At 40.3% G+C, this 18,174-nt stretch overlaps 2 protein-coding genes across 5 annotated transcripts in view; both read left to right on the forward strand.

The window, feature by feature from the left end:
• Positions 1-2,463, forward strand: part of MSH4 (mutS homolog 4) — a 32,416-nt gene extending 29,953 nt beyond the window's left edge. For all 4 annotated transcript variants that reach the window (XM_083448372.1, XM_083448369.1, XM_083448370.1 and 1 more), the window contains 2 exons: positions 853-941; positions 1,771-2,463. In XM_083448372.1, coding sequence (XP_083304498.1) covers positions 853-894 — 42 coding nt within the window. In that variant the 3' untranslated portion in view covers positions 895-941; positions 1,771-2,463. The remainder of the gene's footprint in view (positions 1-852; positions 942-1,770) is intronic.
• Positions 2,464-14,279: 11,816 nt separating this feature from the next.
• The window catches only part of ST6GALNAC3 (ST6 N-acetylgalactosaminide alpha-2,6-sialyltransferase 3), a 643,023-nt gene continuing 639,128 nt past the window's right edge, over positions 14,280-18,174 (forward strand). Inside the window, exons 1-2 of the mRNA XM_083448456.1 lie at positions 14,280-15,202; positions 15,841-15,970. The gene's annotated coding sequence lies outside the window, so the exon portion shown is untranslated. The remainder of the gene's footprint in view (positions 15,203-15,840; positions 15,971-18,174) is intronic.

Genomic DNA, 18,174 nt, shown 5'->3' on the forward strand with positions numbered 1-18,174 from the left:
AGATTTTTATTACCTACTTGTTATTACTGCTGCTGTCATTAGCCTCTCCACTCTGCAAAATGTTCCACTTCTTTTCAGACTCTTGTATTACTCCATTGTATTTTCAGTACTATTTGATATAATATCATGAAGAAATAAATAGCGGTATTGGTGTTCCTCTTCTCATTCTCATTATTTAATAATTATTTCGTCTGTTATGGGGGAATACCTTGTTGAGCCTTTTGAGAATCAATATGACAGTTGATTCAACATGACAGTTGAACATGCACAGCTATTCTGATTCTGATTTAACTTTCTGCTAAGCAAATTACCCAGTCAGATACTAATAAGAAGCATTTTCAAGATTGACATTAAAAGGTTTTTTATTCTTTAAAAAAATCTAGAAGCTAGTGCAGATGTAATGCTGCTGACCTCTTGGCTGTGGTTAAGTCATGTGAGCATGTGCTCCCTCATCTCATGTTTGGAGTGAACTCTACCCTACTTTTCCATGGCCTAGCATTATATTTGTACAATTCCTAACTGTAGTTAAATGCTAACTGTGATAACTGATAAAAACGCTCTTTATTAGGATCTGCAAAGCTGCTTCAAATCTTGTTTAAGAAGAAAATTCTTGTTAGCACTGATGCAGATGTAACACTAATCCATGTTTTAAGATCACGTGGGAAAGGTGATGGGATTTTGGAGGGGAGGATAGGTGGAGGTTATGTGTCATCTTGTGGCCTGCTCTGCTCCTAATCTTTTAGCTTTGGTTAAAAGACCAGGAGCATTACATCATCCTGATAGACCTTTTGATTAAATGTAACATTCTCTACCTCTGACAATTAAAAACAGCTTCATATGTTTTATATTTAGGACTTAAAGCTGCAGAGGTTTCTTCTCTTCCACCATCAATAATACAGGATACCAAGGAGATCATAACTCTGATTTCTAGACAAATGTCGGTATGTAGTATTATCTCAAAACATTTTCTGGTGTTAGCTCTTTTTGTTGGGTGCTGATTTTAAACAATTTTGCTTGGAAGTAAATTCTGTAATTTATTTATTTTGCATTGTATATACAGGCAACATAGTGGCAGTTAATGCAGCATACCATAGGAATAAAACAATGATTAAAAAAAAAATTAAAGCAAAAACCACCACGTATAACTCAAATTATCAGTTCAAATTGGCTCATCTGTCTGCATGTTTCACATTTTAACTTTAATTGGAGGCCAATTGTTTTTTGTTCATGTTTTTAATAAATGAAAGTTCCAGGTCTAGGCCCCCTTGCTGGTGCAATTGGTCCAACTTCACCACTGATAGTGCAGCCTTGACATTGGCTGCCAATACATTTGCAAGCCCAATTCAAAGTGTTGGTTTTAATTTACAGCATTGTGCAGCTTAGGATCACAAGACCTATCAGAATGCCTCTCCTGACTTGAACAATTTGGTTGTAGTCCCCCATCTGTGCAAAGTTTTCCCCAGCAAGGATTGCTGGGCACCAACACTTTTGGCATCTATCTTATTCCCTATATGTTGAGTTGGTTGTCATGGCTTATTCAATGGTGACATTCTGAGTTTTGCTTTTCTTTTTGGCGGTTGATGTGCTTTTGAAACGTTTATGTTAATTAAATGTATAATGTTAATTGTTTATAGCTGAAACTTTTGTAAGTTTAAAATCTGTTGTTAGTCCCCAGTAGATTGTTGGCATTAGGCAACTAAGTAACTAATCAATAGTAAATATAATGCTAAAAGTCTGGTTTTAATTTGTTCATGTCCTTTTAAATAACAGAAGCAACAAAGAAGTACTCCTGAGACATTAAAGAAGAAGGCTATATATCACTTAGCAAATATGTTAGTTCAAACTGCCCGTAACTCTCGACTGGATCCAGACAGTTTGCGAATATACCTAAAAGGTCTGAAGAAAAAGTATGAGACTGATTGCCTTGCTGCTGAACAAGTACCTACTGAAGACCAGCAATAATTTATACTATAGTCTGAAGCACTAATATAGGTAGAGCCTGAAAATATACATTTTTTTTAAAAAGGCATGATAGTTCTGGAGCATTCTGTCTTTCTGGTTTGCATGCACCAATTTTGCAGCAGCAAAACCAGATACATGAACAGAAACAGTATAATTCTAGAACTTTTAAATTATTATTCTTCATTTCAAAACATTCATTTCCACAGAAATATATTTAAAATAAGTTGTTTATAAAAGCTTTTAAAATATGATTAAATTGTTTTTTATTCTATATTATTTCATTTGCCATATCTATGATATCCCTTCATATAAGTTTTATTGTTGGAATCTCTAGATGTGTTGGTTTGACAAGCTGACTTCTGGGCTGTTTCTGCTTCTTTATGGTGTTTTCTTGTGCAGTGGGCAACACTGTTATAGTAACTGCAAGTATTTATTGTAATATTGATGGCTGCACTGACATTCTACATCATGTTACTAGTAAAAAAAAAAGGATTGAGCACTTTCTTTAATGATCTAGTATTTGACCATACTAAGAGCTCCATCATTCTGCATAGAACAGCTCTTATGCATATATAATCCCATTTCAGCAGAAAAGAGTGATCTGTTCTGTTTTCTCCTGCACTTCATTGTACCTAATGTTGCCTAATCGTATAGAGTTCCTTTTAAAAACCATCCACTTTAAAGGAATTTGAGGGTATATGTTGAACAGTGGTTTTTTTCTAGAAAAAAAGTGCCTGTACTCACCAGGAAGCAGGGAGAGGGCCCAGCACATGAGGGAGGGGTGTGGCCTGAGGCCAAGGCTGGGTGGTGAGGAAGGGTTAGCTGCTTAATGATCCCTCGCCTGCCCACCCACCTACCGGGGCGCTGCCTCCCAGGTGAAGAGACTTCCCCTGCCCATCTTTGGCAGCAAGGCTTCAGTATCGTGTCAGAGCATTGCACCTCCTTCCCTAAGCAGGGCAAACACTTCCCAGGCTTGGGGAAAGCGACATGGTGTGTTGACAGGGTCTGAGAGCCCTCCCACCTCTCCCCCCCCCAAAAGGTGGTAGTACTTCATACTGTTGTGTACTGCCAGAAAAAAAGCACTGATGTTGAGACTGATGTGTGTTGAATAGAGAATACGTATATATATGGTGTGCATTTACATGAAGGCATGGAAAATGAGCTCAAATTGACAGTATAAACTGGATATTTCATACAGTGGTTTGTCAATATGCATAGTTCCCAAGTGAATTTGGAAGATGTAAATTTATCTGAGGAACTACATTCATTGCCAGTCAATATACATGGTCACTAAGTGAAGACTATGCATAATGATTGAGTGATATATAATATTCTGTTTGTTCATGTCCGTTTTTACACATTCTTCATATCTTCTTCTGTTTATTTCTAATTTCTGGTGTTTGTACAGTATATTTCCCAAAACATACATATTGCATTAAATGTTTATTTGTTTTGTTTTGTTTTGAAAACTTCTATCATATTAGATGGCCCTGAGAGGCTCTCAAAGCAATTTGCAAAAGATTCCCACAATATAAATCACATTCAACTCTGGCATCAAGAACAGAAATAACATGGTACCGCTGTGGTGTCAGAATTTTTCAGCTTTCATTTCCTGCCCTTCCCTAGTATTGCCTGTCAGCCTCTGCCTACTAGGCAACAGTCTTACTTATGTTCTCTGAAGCCAGAGCGTGAGGCTAAGCAGCTAGATCTCACTCAATTTAAGGGGGTAAATCTTCCCTGGGTGGTGGTTGCCAGGCAACAGCTTTCGCTAATGTCCTCTTAGCCAAGGGAGTCCTGTAATATTTTCTGTTATTTCTTTGTATACCTCCAGAGAGAACTAAAATTCCTGGTTTGTCAAATCTCTCACTGTCCTGGCATAACCCATCACACCCCTTTTGGGTTGGGGTTGTTACACCAGGCAGATGAGTGCTGCCTGTAAGTGGGCACGTGGTCTTCTTTGGGTGGGGATATGTCTTCCGGTGAGGATACTATACCAGGAGGGGGACATGGGTGGTGCTGTGGTCTAAACCACTGGGCCTCTTGGGCTTGCCGATTGGAAGTTCTGCGGTTTGAATCCACGTAACGGGGTGAGCTCCCATTGTTCTGTCCCAGCTTCTGCCAACACAGCAGATCAAAAGCACACCAGTGCAAGTAGATAAATAGGTACCGCTGTGGCTGGAAGGTAAACGGCGTTTCAGTGCACTCTAGCTTCCGTCACGGTGTTCTGTTGCACCAGAAGTGATGTAGCCATGCTGGCCACATGACCTTGAAAGCTGTCTGTGGACAAACGCCCATTTTCTTGGCCTGAAGCGAGATGAATGTTGCACCCTATGGTTTTCTTTTACTGGACTTAACCGTTTGGGGGTCCTTTACCTTTAGCTTTTATACCAGAAGAGCCATTGTGCTATATTACATAAACCCCTCCAGCCCGGTGGATCTGGAGTTTGATTGCACAGTATGTCAATAAATCTAAACAGGATTACCCAACCTTTTTTCAATCACAGTAAAATATTTAAGCAATGCATCCATTTTAGTCATTATGGATGCAAATATTTATTACTTGTTATTACTAGTTTAATTTTGATATTGAAGACAGAAAGATTCTAACAGATGGATTTGACTACATTCTTTTGAACACATTGATTAGATGAGTATTCTCTTCACTTCTATAAACATGAGGAAAGCAATTAAATGTAAAATTTACCATTAGCTCCATATTTGTGGTAATTAAATCTACTTGTTACAATTCATTCTTGACAATCATGTGAACATAACATTTGGCAATGCCATTTCCCCTAAGAATAAAAATTGCTTCTTGATTTGATGGGCCCTAAATAATATAGTGCATATATCTTTGCCATAAGAAGCGCCCTGCTGGGTCTGATCAAGGGCTTATCGACTTCAGCATCCTGTTCCACTGAATTCCCAAGCAAAATTCATTCATTCAGCATTTTTTTTACACACCTTTCAGGGCCACAGTGCCCCTGAGAAGCCAACAAGCAAGACAGGTGGACAGAGTTGTTTCCCACTATTCCCCAGCAACTGATATTCAGAAGATGTTACCTCTGATCCTAGAGATAGCATAGCAGTCACTGGTACCCTTATTTTCCCACTTGCTAGCATATACTTTTGTGCTTCACTTTTGACCTTAAATTTCAAGGTGACATTTTAAAAGCAATTTTTAAAACAAAGCATTATTAGCCTTTCCAACAGCTCAGGGCTGCTACAGTGATGAGGACAGGGAAGAAATTTCATTGTTTCTGCATTTTAATAGGGTTGTGACCATGAATCAGATGCTTCCTAAATAGATCAAACAAATCCCTGTCTTAAGCAATGACTTGATGGGGCATTATAAGAACAAGGCAATGAAATCTAATAATGCTATCCTTCCAACTGACATTGGAACGTTCTCATTTGCTATTAAGCTGCTGCGTGATAGTGAATTGTCTTGTACTACTAAACATAAGTGATTGTGTTATTAGCATGCAGAAGGATGTAAATTGTTTAGGATTATCTTTAAAAGCCCAGAATTTCAATTGGCTCATTATTGGTCTGCTTATTTCATGCTTGCTTCTATTACAGATTAAGAGACTCTAGACAACCTGTTTTTCCCTCCTGCCCCATTTATAAACCAGTATTTATTTTCCTGGTATAGTGCAGTGTAAATAAATAAGTTCAAGCAGAGAAAATGGAAGTGTGAGACCTACATAATGATAATAATAATAATAATAATAATAATAATAATGCAGAGAGAGGTTTTCCTGAGTTCTATTTGGCTGTCTCTTAATTATGTTAAGGTTAGAAGGAAGACAAAACTCCCTCCCTCAAAAATATGAAATTAATATGGATTTTGGAATTTTTGTTGGCCCTATTAATATGGTATTACCCTAAAATGGATTATGGAGGTAAATCCCCCTACAAAATCCCCTAGACCTATTTGTCTAGAATTTGGTGGGATTAATATACCATGGAAGGAATCCTATTTCATCCACTTGGGCCCAACAGAAAAAATGTTATGGCCATTTTTAGACTCCAAGTGAATGCAGAACACAACACTTTGTTTTATGTTGAAGACCTCAGAAGCTGGAGAACAGAGCAAAGTGGAGAGTGCACTGAGCAACTCAGAAACAAACCAGAATGTTAAAAAATGAAGTGACAAGGCAAATCTTAGGGCATGTACACACCCATAATATATAGCTCCTGTCTAGCACTTTGTATTATCCACCACAGTGTCCTAATGAACATGCCTGGTTTAAACAGAGTATAATAATACAGACACTCTTCTGCAATGAGCTTGATTGTATGAAGGCTGCATGTTTCATGAGTTTCATTCAGTATATTGCATTATTACATTTAGTTCTTTAATGTCTCCCAAAATGTGGTCAGCAATGTCAAAACTGACAGTGGCATCTGCCATGTGCTGAGTATATGATTCTAATGTAATGATTGGAATGTCATGTATAACCCCAGGATGCAAAAATCCACCCATAGGTATTTCATATAAAGCAGTCACAATTCTTAGTCCCGCTGGGAATCTGCACACACAAGCTTTCATGTGCATGACTATTCCCTTTAACAGATGGTTTATGTGTGCACATACAATGTTTCATGTTTTGCTTCTTTGTCCTAAAAAGGCAGGTGGCACAGCTATCTAAAACATCTGCCACACAACAAAATAGTATTTTGCCCTGAATGCCTAATACGAAAACTTGCAATATATTTTTAACGTTGACTCAAAGAAAAATAGGTTTACTTGCAATGCATTTTTTTGTTTCTCAAGTGTGTGGTTAAAAACAAAGTGTAACAAAATGGATTTCTGCATTTCATAGTCATGGATGGAAGCACATAGATACACCCAGGTATAGCACATAAAGAAAACTGGACGTTTTAATGAAATCTGACAATTTGACCTGCTCAGAGCAAGTTGTTGCTTTGTTGCTTAGAATTCTGTTTATCTCTTCAAAAGAAAATTGCCTTGACAAATGCTATCCAGGCGCTTCCTGATTACAGGGATACAATTATCCAAGGGACAAACGATTTCAGTACCATCTCCTGTTACAAAAGGATTATATTACTTTTGACAGAGAATCTATTCCATGTACCTTGTGCCCAGTGAGGTCATTAAAAAATTGCAAGGTCACCAAACAATGAAAAATTGACTGTCCCAGTTGCCTTTTTTATATGTTCAAGTAACACAGCATTGTCAGAAGAAATGATAATCAAATTTTAATGTCTTTGTCCTCCAAATATCTTTCAAGGCTGTCTTGCGATGTAAGAAAGGGTCAAAAGCATGTAAAGATGTAACCATGGTTTACTACTTTCATAAAGCCCTGAAAAGACTACCGGTAATCATTACTCTAGATACTTACTAAAGGGAGCTAGATTACTGTAAAAGAGATTCTTTACTACTAGGTTTAGGCCATCATTCCCAAAGTGAATGCTTCCCATCTGCAGCACCCAATCCCCACTGAAAAGCTGAATTGCTCTTGGAAGGGTGTGAGAAATTAGTGATTCCCCTGAATGAGCAAATATGTTCTGTTAGAAGAGCAGTTTTAAAAAAAACAAAACCCCAGGTAATTGATTTTATGTATGATTCCAAGTAATAAAGCGGCCAACTAATTCAAGTCCCTCCCTCCATTGATCAGCTCTCTGAAACTTATTAATTTACTGACAGGGAATCCTGTGCATACTGACTCAGAAGCAAGTCCCACTGAGTTCAAAAGGGTTACAGGTATATGGGAATATAGCCACAATATACACATTGCAAAAACCATGGTATGGATGGCAGAAAGATAAAGAACAGCTTCTTTTAAAATGTGTGGTGGCTATAACCTTGTTTATCTTGCTTATTGGAAAAGTCACCTTTAAGTCATCTTTTCATCAACTTTGGGAATACAAAATATTACAAAAAACATACTAGATGCAAAATAAACACATTCATCATTATTGCTAAAAATCCAGATTTATTACCTTGCCTGGAGTTTTGTGTTGTTTGAAAAGCAATTCTCACTTAAACTTTTATTCATCTGCTGGTTTTGGATATAACGTGAAGGGAAACTCCAACCTAAGTGTCCTTTTAATCATAGCCCCCAAATTCAACACTTTCTAACGCAAATTGTGAGATCCAGTTTTCCTCTCCACAAGAAAGCTTTCCTGTGGGCTCCATCTCTGGGCTTCAGACTGAGGGTTTCTGGTTCCAGGAGTGGCTCAGCCTGTGGGATGCAGCTGGTAGCATCCCTGCAATGGCTTCCCTGCTGCTTATTGGGAGGGGTGAGGTGACTATAAGGCACACTGGTGGGAGCATTATGTTGGCTCCACTGTTGGAGCTGGACATTCACAGACTCACAAGAATGTAGAGTTGGAAGGAACCTCAAGGGTCATCTAGCCCAACCCCCTGCAATGCAAGAATCTTTTGCTCGACGTGGGGATTGAACCCATGACCCTGTGATTAAGAATCTCATGCTCTACCAACTGAGTGTAATAAGCAGCAGCTGTACTGCAGCCAAGGGCTTTTTTCCCGCCAGAACTGTCTTGAACTGCATTCCAGCACCTTTTGGCTGGGGCCTGGAAGTGTGGGGATCTGACTAGCCTCAGCAAAGCTCCCCATGAAGAGACCCTCCATGGAGCTCGAAGGGAACATCATCTACGGACTCCGGAGAGGATTTCCTCATGAGCCAGAGGCAAAGTGGGGCTTTGCTGAGACTCTTCAGCCGCCCAGCTAACAGTTGACATGTGGGAAAGCCACGCCTCAGCTGAGGAAAAGCAGCCCACAGCTGCTCCAGTTCACATGAGCCAGAGAGGGGCTCGTTAAGCTTTTCAGCTGAGAAAAGAATCCGCCTTGCGCCTCAGCGGAGCAGCCTCAACAAGCCTCTGGATGGAGAAGACCTGGGAGTAGCCGTTCCATCAGACTGGCAGGGGCATCTTGTTTTCATGAGATGTAAGCCATTTTGGGAGCTTTTATGGCCAAAGAAAGGGGTACAAATGCTCTAAAGAAAGAAATAAGGAGTCTTGGTGACGTTTGGCCTTTGGGCCTGAGCTTCCTGAGTTAGAGGATATAGGTTTGATGTCAGGGCAAGAAGACTATAAACACAAAAAGCTCTATTGTGTTATTATTAATATTATTATTATGTGGATGGCCAGTGTGGTGTAGTGGTTAAGAGCGGTAGTCTGCTAATCTGGGGAACCAGGTTCGCGTCTCCGCTCCTCCACATGCAGCTGCTGGGTGACCTTGGGTCAGTCACACTTCTCTGAAGTCTCTCAGCCCCACTCACCTCACAGAGTGTTTGTTGTGGGAGAGGAAGGGAAAGGAGAATGTTAGCCGCTTTGAGACTCCTTAAAGGGAGTGAAAGGCGGGATATCAAATCCAAACTCTTCTTCACTTTCCATGTAAGATAAAGCTGTGTATTTTCATTTTTTTGTCTGTGTGTAGGTGTGCTGGGAGGGGGAGAGAGAGAGAATACAAAATGGTGCCTCCATAGAGTCGTAATATTTCGTTTCATGCTCCATAGCTACTAAACATTAAATATCCATTACATATCCATGTGCCAGAAATTCCTCGGGACAACGTATCTGATTGACTCTATTTGTTGCACTGAGCTGGCAATTTGCACCGAGCTAATATATAAAATCCAGCTTGCTCCCGACTATCCCTGCGCACCAGATGTTTTCCATTAATAAGGCCCCCAGCTACCTCCTGCAGCAGAATGTTGCTTGTCTGCCTGTCACCGAGCTCCTTCATGGCTTTCCAGAGAGTACGGCACGCACCTGGAGCCGTGCAGATGCGTGGGTAAGACAAGTAAAAGGGAAATGCCGGGAGTGTAGAATAAATGCTGCATGCCATGCACATTTTTTTGACAGAGGCAATTAAGGGAATTTGGAATTATCGAGTTTTTGGAAAAGCCTTTCGGCAGAAACTACAAGCAAGGCCAAAGAATCGCCACACTGCGTTATAGCACTGAATTTGAGACCTTGCTCTTGAGTGGCACTGTTTTGATTACTCCGGGCAGCAGGGGTTACAGTCCCTGGTAATGCACCTGGCTCCTGATCATCCATGACCGGTATAACAATGGTCAAATCCTTCCCATGGTTCCTGGTTCCTGGACACATGATGCTAGATTGTTCGTGGGACAGCAGTTCAGGGTGTTCGTTCCAAATGGGTGATACTGTTGAATGATTTCATTGTGCCAGCTCCACCCATCACACCACCTACCAAATAACCCAAAGTCCAACCAGTGTGACTGATGCTCTTCCAAGTGCCTGTCAACCTCCCCATGTTTGCAGTCATAGACAGCGGGGTGGAGGGTGGGGATGTGATTTCTAAAAGAAAGTTTTCAGCAATTCATAGCTCAAATATAGCAGTACTTCTGCTGTTTCCAGCTCCCCACTTGCTGTATGGCCCTTTAAAAAAAAAGGCTCAAAAAAAGCATTTTTCTACAAAGAACTATGTACTTGCAATAGAAAGATTAGTTTATTTCATGCTGAAAAATTAGAGGCCATACATGGAGCACACCTAACTTTCCTTGCAGAAGGGGTCAGAAAAAAAGACTGATCTCTTTGTGCTATGGAACTTGGGCAATGTTGTTGAATTGCTGACTTCCTTTACCAAAGCTGTAATCGCCAGCAGCCAGACAGTTATTAATTCACATCACACACTGGGACTTGGGATCTCATCTAATCAGGACTCTGCAATATACTGTCATATTTATGGCCACTGAACAAAAAAACGATTCAAGGTAAAATTCTTTATGACATTTAAGCAGGTATGGAAAAACTAAGTAAGGCTAGCAAAATAATGTTCATGTCCAACTGTCCAGTCATAAAAATGTATATATATTGGACCAGACTTATTTTATTTGTGTCTGTTTGTTTGTATGTGTTCCACCTGTCTTAGCAGCATGCCTTTCCAATCTCTCCTTAAAATGTTGTTTAAGCATGTTAATGGATCTCATACATTTTCTCTCCCAGTTTGCCTTTATAAAGTGCTGAACTGTACTCTTCCATGGTGGGAACAGGAAAGAGGAATAAGCATTTAATGTACTTTAAATTAGATTCTCTTTCCATCTTCTACTTAATGATAATTATACATTCCTATTATTTTACTTCTTTCCTACTCTAACTTTGGCTTCAAACATATTTAATTCCAAGTGCTTGACTTCCAAAACTGCTGAGCACCTATCATCAACTAATGGCATAAATTGTTATCATTGCTGGCAATCTTATAGGATAGTCTCCAAGGTTTCACATATGGAAATATTATAGACTCCCTTAGGGTATCCTTGGGTTAATTATATACTCTAAGTTAAATGAAAAAATGAATGGCCCTACAGTGTGTTAACATTGCTGTTGCAGTATATGAAATGGCAGGCTGTCTACCCAGGAGTAAGGCTCATTCAGTTCAATGGGCCTTACTCCCAGATAATTTGATATAGGATCCCAGCCTTAATGTTCATGCGTGTGAAATTAAACTTGAGCAGAATCAAGATTAATTCCTTTCCCACCCTTCAATCAGAAATTTAATTCTGAGAGCACTGGGGAACTGAGCGCAGAATTACATTTTAAATAATTCATATGGACATTTTTTTTTACAAGGTAAATAGCAAAAATGAGGGTGGTAGGTAGGCGTCAGGAATGGTAAGAACAGCAGTCAAGGGAAACTGGAGCATAACTCATAGCATAGGAATGGGAAATCTGTGGCCCTTCAGATGTTCCTGGACTACAGCTGCTATCATCCTTGACCATTGGCTTATGCTGACTCCATCTGATGCGAGTGCAGCCAAATCTGGAGAGTCATGGGTCTCCCACCACTGCAGAAACATAGGCCTTCTATGGCTAATGGCACTAGCAGATCTGTCTGAATTCATGATGCAAGAGCCCTGCACTCTGATGAGCAAGAATAGCAGTACAGCAGTACAGGTGACCTTGCAATTCTGAACAACAGACAAGCATAAGTATAGCTGATGAAAGAGATGACGTGTCTTTACTTCAAGCACCTATTCTAAAACAAGAATTCAGTAAGATCAGGCAAATTGTACTTTCAAACACCAGGTGAATTTCTTGCAGTCATGCATTGATGAACTGACTCCTGGGCTGAATGCTAGCCCCCACCCTTTCTGGCTCAAAATAGTTCAACCCAGATGGTAGATGCTTCCAAAATCACTCTAGCAGGGGCAGCAGGTACTGTTTCGCTGCTTGAGGAGAAACAGGAAGTGGTGCTCTGCCCTGCCACTGCTACCTGCCCCGCCTTTGCTACCAGCAGGGAAGATTTCCGATGCAAGCTCTTTGATTTCCAGCAAGATGTCACACACCTGTGATTTCTGTGAGATCTCACAAAAAATTGCCAGAAATCAAGGTTGATGCTGGTGCTGCATCTCCAGGGGCAGTGGAGGCAATGGGGTGGGCGGAGGCTCAGGGGTTTCTGCAGCCTGAGGCAGCAGCTTAATCCCACCTAAGGGCTGGGCCGGCACAGTCCTCTAGCCTAAACTAGTAACAGAAGTGATAATTCAGGCTGTGAGAAAGATGGAATGTGAAAAGGAGTGGTGTCAGAAATAAACTATAGGGAGTAGACAGCCTTGTGAACGGCTCTGGTAGCCCTGGGATGTTGGTAGGTCCTACTGAGCTCTGGTCTCCCAGAATGAGCTGAAGAAGGATTTCTGCAAGACATATACCCCTTGTGCTAGTGAACTACTGTCAGTAAGAAACAACTCAATTTGACACCCATTGTTATATTGTAGCTGAGAGCAATTACTATTCACTTCTCCACCCTAAATTCAAAATTCTTTCTAGATTGACATTTGTGATAGTTCCTCCCTGAAATCTACTTAGTGCTATGGGACACACAGACAGGCACAGAAACTCAAGGTCTTCCCTGTCTCCCAAATCATAAGACTAGTTAAATTTGACATTTAGGGTTTTCTTTCTCCAGATTTATGATCCCTGAATGGCTTCTCTTTAGCCTTCTCATGTTACATTTGTCATTGTTTGAAAACATTTCTGGTTGAAATCCCCTTTTATGTCCTGCAGTGTCCTCTAGTTCAGGGTCATAACTAAGTCCAAGAGATGTGAGCAAGCACAAATGAAAGCAATATATCTACCAGACTATTAATCATTGCCTAACTGGCATGCACAAATACTAGTTTTGTTACAAATGTTACAGTCCAATTAATGTGCAAGTTTCACCAGAGCAGAAAGAGGGCACTAGAGTCCTCTGTGAACATCTGTGCAGTTTCTAGTGTCTTTGCAACTGCCAGGAGAACACATAAAAGCAAACATTATTTTACTCTCCTTTTTTTTGTGCTGTATTGCTTCTGCCTTAAGGATACTTAGCACAAGACCAATTCCTTCCTTTTTGGAAATGGCATAAATTAGCTCAGCATATTTTAACAGATGAACGTGTGTCCATTTTAATGCAATGTAGAAAGCATTTCCTTATGCGACATAGAAGCAAACTGGGAACAGATTAAAAGATCTGTTGATCCAGTTTGAGGGAGAATTGAATTCTTTTCTTGGAATGCTTTTTGGGAGACTGAAGCATTCCTTATGTTTATCCAAGGCACTTTATGGTGTAAGCTCAGCTGGTGATCCCTGTGATCTCTTGTTAACCTGTAGAATTTGCAACCCCAGCCACATGTAGTATGAGCTAAAAGTAAAAGGAGTTTTGAAGCCATAAATTCTTGCCACCATAAGACATTCTGGGGATGGGACATGGATGTGAGTAACAACCTGATATTCCATGTCTTCACAGCAATGTAAAAGCAATTAATCCTTCAAAGAGAACTGTGTGAGTAAATAGACAGTTCATTTAACTTGCTGATTTTTAAAAACTATCCCTCTTTTATTAGGAGGGAACTTAAAATGCAGGGTTAAATGCCATATTGAGTGCACTTGAAGCTATGGCTTAAACATACAGAAAACAAAGCTCAATTAACTACTGTGTTTTCTTTTACGTAATATTTAATTATTTTTCCATATAGAAAATTACATTTGTTGCTTGACAAATAACTTTTTATATAGACTACAAATGGTTTCTATTCTTCTAAATTTGTATATTTTATCAGTGCTGTAAAATTTGCCATGTTCTCATACTGCTGACTGTGGTGAGCTGGGGAACAAGACCTCAGCTTGGTGTTTGGGAACAGACAAGGCAAACAGCAGAGGTGGATTTAGGGCTGTGTGACTGGTTCTGCTGCATTGGGTGCCGAGCCTAGGGGATGCCGCAGAGCACTGCAACTACTTGTGGTAAATTGAGCAGAATGGAAGACGAGAGGCAGGGGGTGCCAAATTTTGGCCTCGCAAAGGGTGCCACAGAAATTTCAAAGACCAAAGTCTACCTCTGCAGACAGGATATCCTTTGTAGAAAATATTCAGGGCTGCAGTTTGAAATACACTTTGTAATACTAGAAGGAGAAGGGTAAGATACTTTCAGCATCATATTTGCAATTTGCAGGTTTACAGGCAAATTGCTGGGTGATTGATGGTTGAAAGGCAGTTGTCCTAGTGGCCCCAGGCAAGGGCTAGGCAAGGATGCAAAACCAAATAACAGACCAGGAGACAGAAATAGGTTGAAACTGGCCACAACTTCATTAACTGCGCTGGAGACAGATTGTTATGCTAGTGGTGTTTCATTCTGACTCAGTGGGAGAATTTTTGAATCCGTAGATCTGAACAGTGTTTCCTGTTCCGTGCAAGATCCATAACTGCTTTCAAACCGCTTTTGTGATATCTAAAAACACTCTTGCTGCCCTCAAAGCTGAGAATACATGTCTTCTATAATATATGGCAAGGGTTTGCTATGGAAAACTGCATACAGATCATTGCTTTCGCATTTGAGCTGATTCTGAGGCTAACAAAGTATAACAGCTTCGAAGCATGTTGGACTCCTTCACTTTCTCAGGAAGCAACAGACAGCTCAAGGTTACCTGCAAGGTCTGAATACCGTATATAGTTCTGCCTGAAACTGGTTCAGCTCACTGCTGTCGAATTGAGTTTCCAAGCTTCCAGTCTAAAATGAAGTTAACAATGAAATATTGAATATGTTCCCTGAGGTCACCATGGCGAACTAGAGATGAACTTCTGTACCAGACAAATCTTCAAGACTGCAGGAGACTGAAGAATTATGCTGACAGAATTGTATTTGAGGATTCAAAGTGCAAAAATGAGGCCTGTGTCCCAAATCCCAAAGAGAAATTGGGCTATAGTGGCAGAAGGAGTCTCAACAAGGAAACGTTAAGCCTTTACATAAATGGTAGGATTTTGTAGTCTCCTCTCAGCACTATAAAACATGTGCAAGGTTGGGGCTGCCAGAGATTCCAAGACAGCTGCTTTTCCCCTAGACACATTTGTGGTTTCTTTTATTATTAGGTACTTAATCTAAGCTGCTTGCCTCACTCTGAATAATGGTCCAGATGTTAGCATCTTCCTTCCAAATAGCAACTAGAACTTTTCGTCTCCAGAGATGGTCCAATAGTATTTTGTTCTGGAACTAGGCACTCCTTTTTATGCTGTGTCCTTTTTTTTTTTCCTATTGAAAAGAGCGTCTCCTTGACAGTTTTTGAAATATGATTGTATGCAAGAGCACTTCTAAAGCTTGGCTCCTAATTTGTGTGGTTCCTGTATTCTTGTTCTGACTTAGATGGATCTTGCTAATATATCCCCCATGAATGAGTTGGTTTGGCACTGTAAAGGGGGAGTCCCTCAATGGATTATTATCATGAACTTGATAATATTTCTGGGCTCTTATCACTCTGCATAAGGTCATTTTATTTTATGTAAATGCATGCCTAAATTTACATGTGATTAATTAGCAAGGGGGTGGGGACCCCCCTTTTTGTATATCTGGCATTGTATATGTTATAATTTGTTATCCTTGGATTATACTTGCAGGTCTAGCCCCTCCATACAGCCACTTGCTGCGGTTGTTCCCCCACTTTGGGACTGAAAATATTTGCAAAGGAGCATCTCTGAAGTGTCCAGCACCTCTGCAAACCACTTGGATTGACTACAAAGTTTGCAAGTAAAAAATGTTTTTTATTTTACTCTCTGTAAATAGTCACGGGGACTGTTGCCTTGTTAATCTTTTAAACAAATTACTTATGCATTTAGCTCTTTAGGAGCATTTGCTGTATTCTACGTACATAATTACATATGTACATACGTACATACAGTTTCAGTTAAAGAAAATTGGCTTACCAGTATTTGCCCATTTTAATCCCTCCTAAGGCCCATAGGACCCAAACAGGAAGAGGTTGTGTTTTCTCTCAGGAGCGCTTAGCTGGCTGTCACACCCAGGCACAAAAGGATGCTCCACAGGTTCTGGAGGAAAACCTGAATTGACTTGAGCTCCAGTTGCACTGACATATTAAGGCTGCAATCCTAAATACACTTATTAGGCAGTAAGCCGCAATGAAGTAAATATGCTGAGGATTGCACTGTGAGTGGGTATAAAGCAAGAACAAACAAAGGGCAGAGCTCTTAAAACAAAATATCCAAGGGCATAACCTGCCAAGGCTTTTGAAGAGGAAAATGGGTATGGGTGAGTGTAAAGCAGGAACTTTCCCAGGGTCCAAGTCAGGCCCAACAAAATGTTTAAAACACAGTTAAAATACTGCTAAAACACAAACGTCTTATAGACGAGCACAAGCAGAGTCAACATTGAAAAACAAAATATTACAGCAGTAAATGAGTTATCTAAGAGAAGCTTAAAAAGTTGATTTATAAAGAAAGGTCCCAAAATCCTGGAGGGCAGAATTTAACCAAGCCTCTTTAGGGAAGACATTCCAGAGTACAGGCAGCATTTCAGAGGCTTTTGTTTTGTGTTTCTGCCAATCTAATATTCTGGCTGGAGGAATCATTCCCATTTGAACATTCCATTCCCTCCATGCTTATGCCATATACATCACAGGTGCCCTGTTCCATTGAAGTGAATGAAATGGAATGGAACGTATGTGCATGAGAGACAGACAGAGAATGTGCAAGAGGGAGGGGTAGAGGGACAAAATATGGCAATGGTACATTGTGTGAGGATTGGGGCCCCTGCATCCACCCCCCCTACTGGCAAGGACTGCTGCCTATGTACATATATTAACTTAGTCCAGCTTATATCACAGGGCTGTTGCAAAGATATAAAGTGGGAGGGGACGATAATGTACGCAATTCCTGGAAGAAAAAGCAATATACAAATATTCAACCACAAATACAGATGATGTAAAGAAAAATAAGCATGCAGAAAGCCAGAAAGCCAGCCCCCTCTTGCTTTAACTGTGACAGTTCATAGTCCTGATTTCTTCTGTTCTGGGAGCCCCCCCCCCCCCCATCCTGAATCCCAGTATTTCTTCCTCTGGTTTCTTAGCAACAGTGATTGATTAAGTGACCTTAGCAACAGCAGATTCTTAGAAGCTTGCCTCCACGTTTTGCTTTCTAGATGCCTCTATGTCTAGATTTCTTGCTGACTTCCTTTTTACAAAATGAGAGCCAAGAGTCTGGGTCCACCGCTGGCTTGGGGATGGTCTATGAACTCCTTATGCTCACTTGTTGCCATCCCTGTGATTGAAAAAGACTAGAGTCATTTTCAAGTTTGTTAAAGACTTGAAAATGAACTACATGCAGCTATGCATGTCGTTCATAAAATTGGTATAATAGCTGGTAAACCAATTCTAATGTAAGTTGTGGCTGTCACCTCATTCAGATTCTGTTCCTCTTGGCTTCAAATGTTGGCAGATTTTATGAGCAGTGGACATAAAATACCCCTAATGTGTTAGTTCTAGAATTAATTTAGCCAGCATGTGTACTGCAGGAAATCTTCTTACTGGTTTTGCCAGAACAAAAGTTTTGTTGTGTCTTCTAATGATCTTTTACTGTGTTGGGGCTGACTTAGAAAGCCTTGGGATAAATTATGACACCGGAATACCATAGGAGGGCTGTAAAAGAAACGAACATTTGCTTATAAATTACTGTTTTTGGAGAGTGCACATGAAAAATACATACTTGGTGAAAGGCTGTTTTACTGCCTCCCAGAAATTGTGTGAATTATGGACAAATATAATATACAACAGCAGTAGCCAGCGTGAAATCCTGCCATGCTTGCTTCTTAACCACCATGCTCATTCATTTGTGAACAAATACAGCCAACAATACAGATGTGATAAGGATTGCTGAAATTCCAAATTGCTTGTAGCTAACAAGAGTTGCTTACTGGGGGAGGGGGTCATCCCAGCAGGG

The sequence above is a fragment of the Podarcis tiliguerta genome, assembly GCF_965153285.1.
Source record: "Podarcis tiliguerta genome assembly, chromosome: 6".
Classification (NCBI taxonomy): Eukaryota; Metazoa; Chordata; class Lepidosauria; order Squamata; family Lacertidae; genus Podarcis; species Podarcis tiliguerta.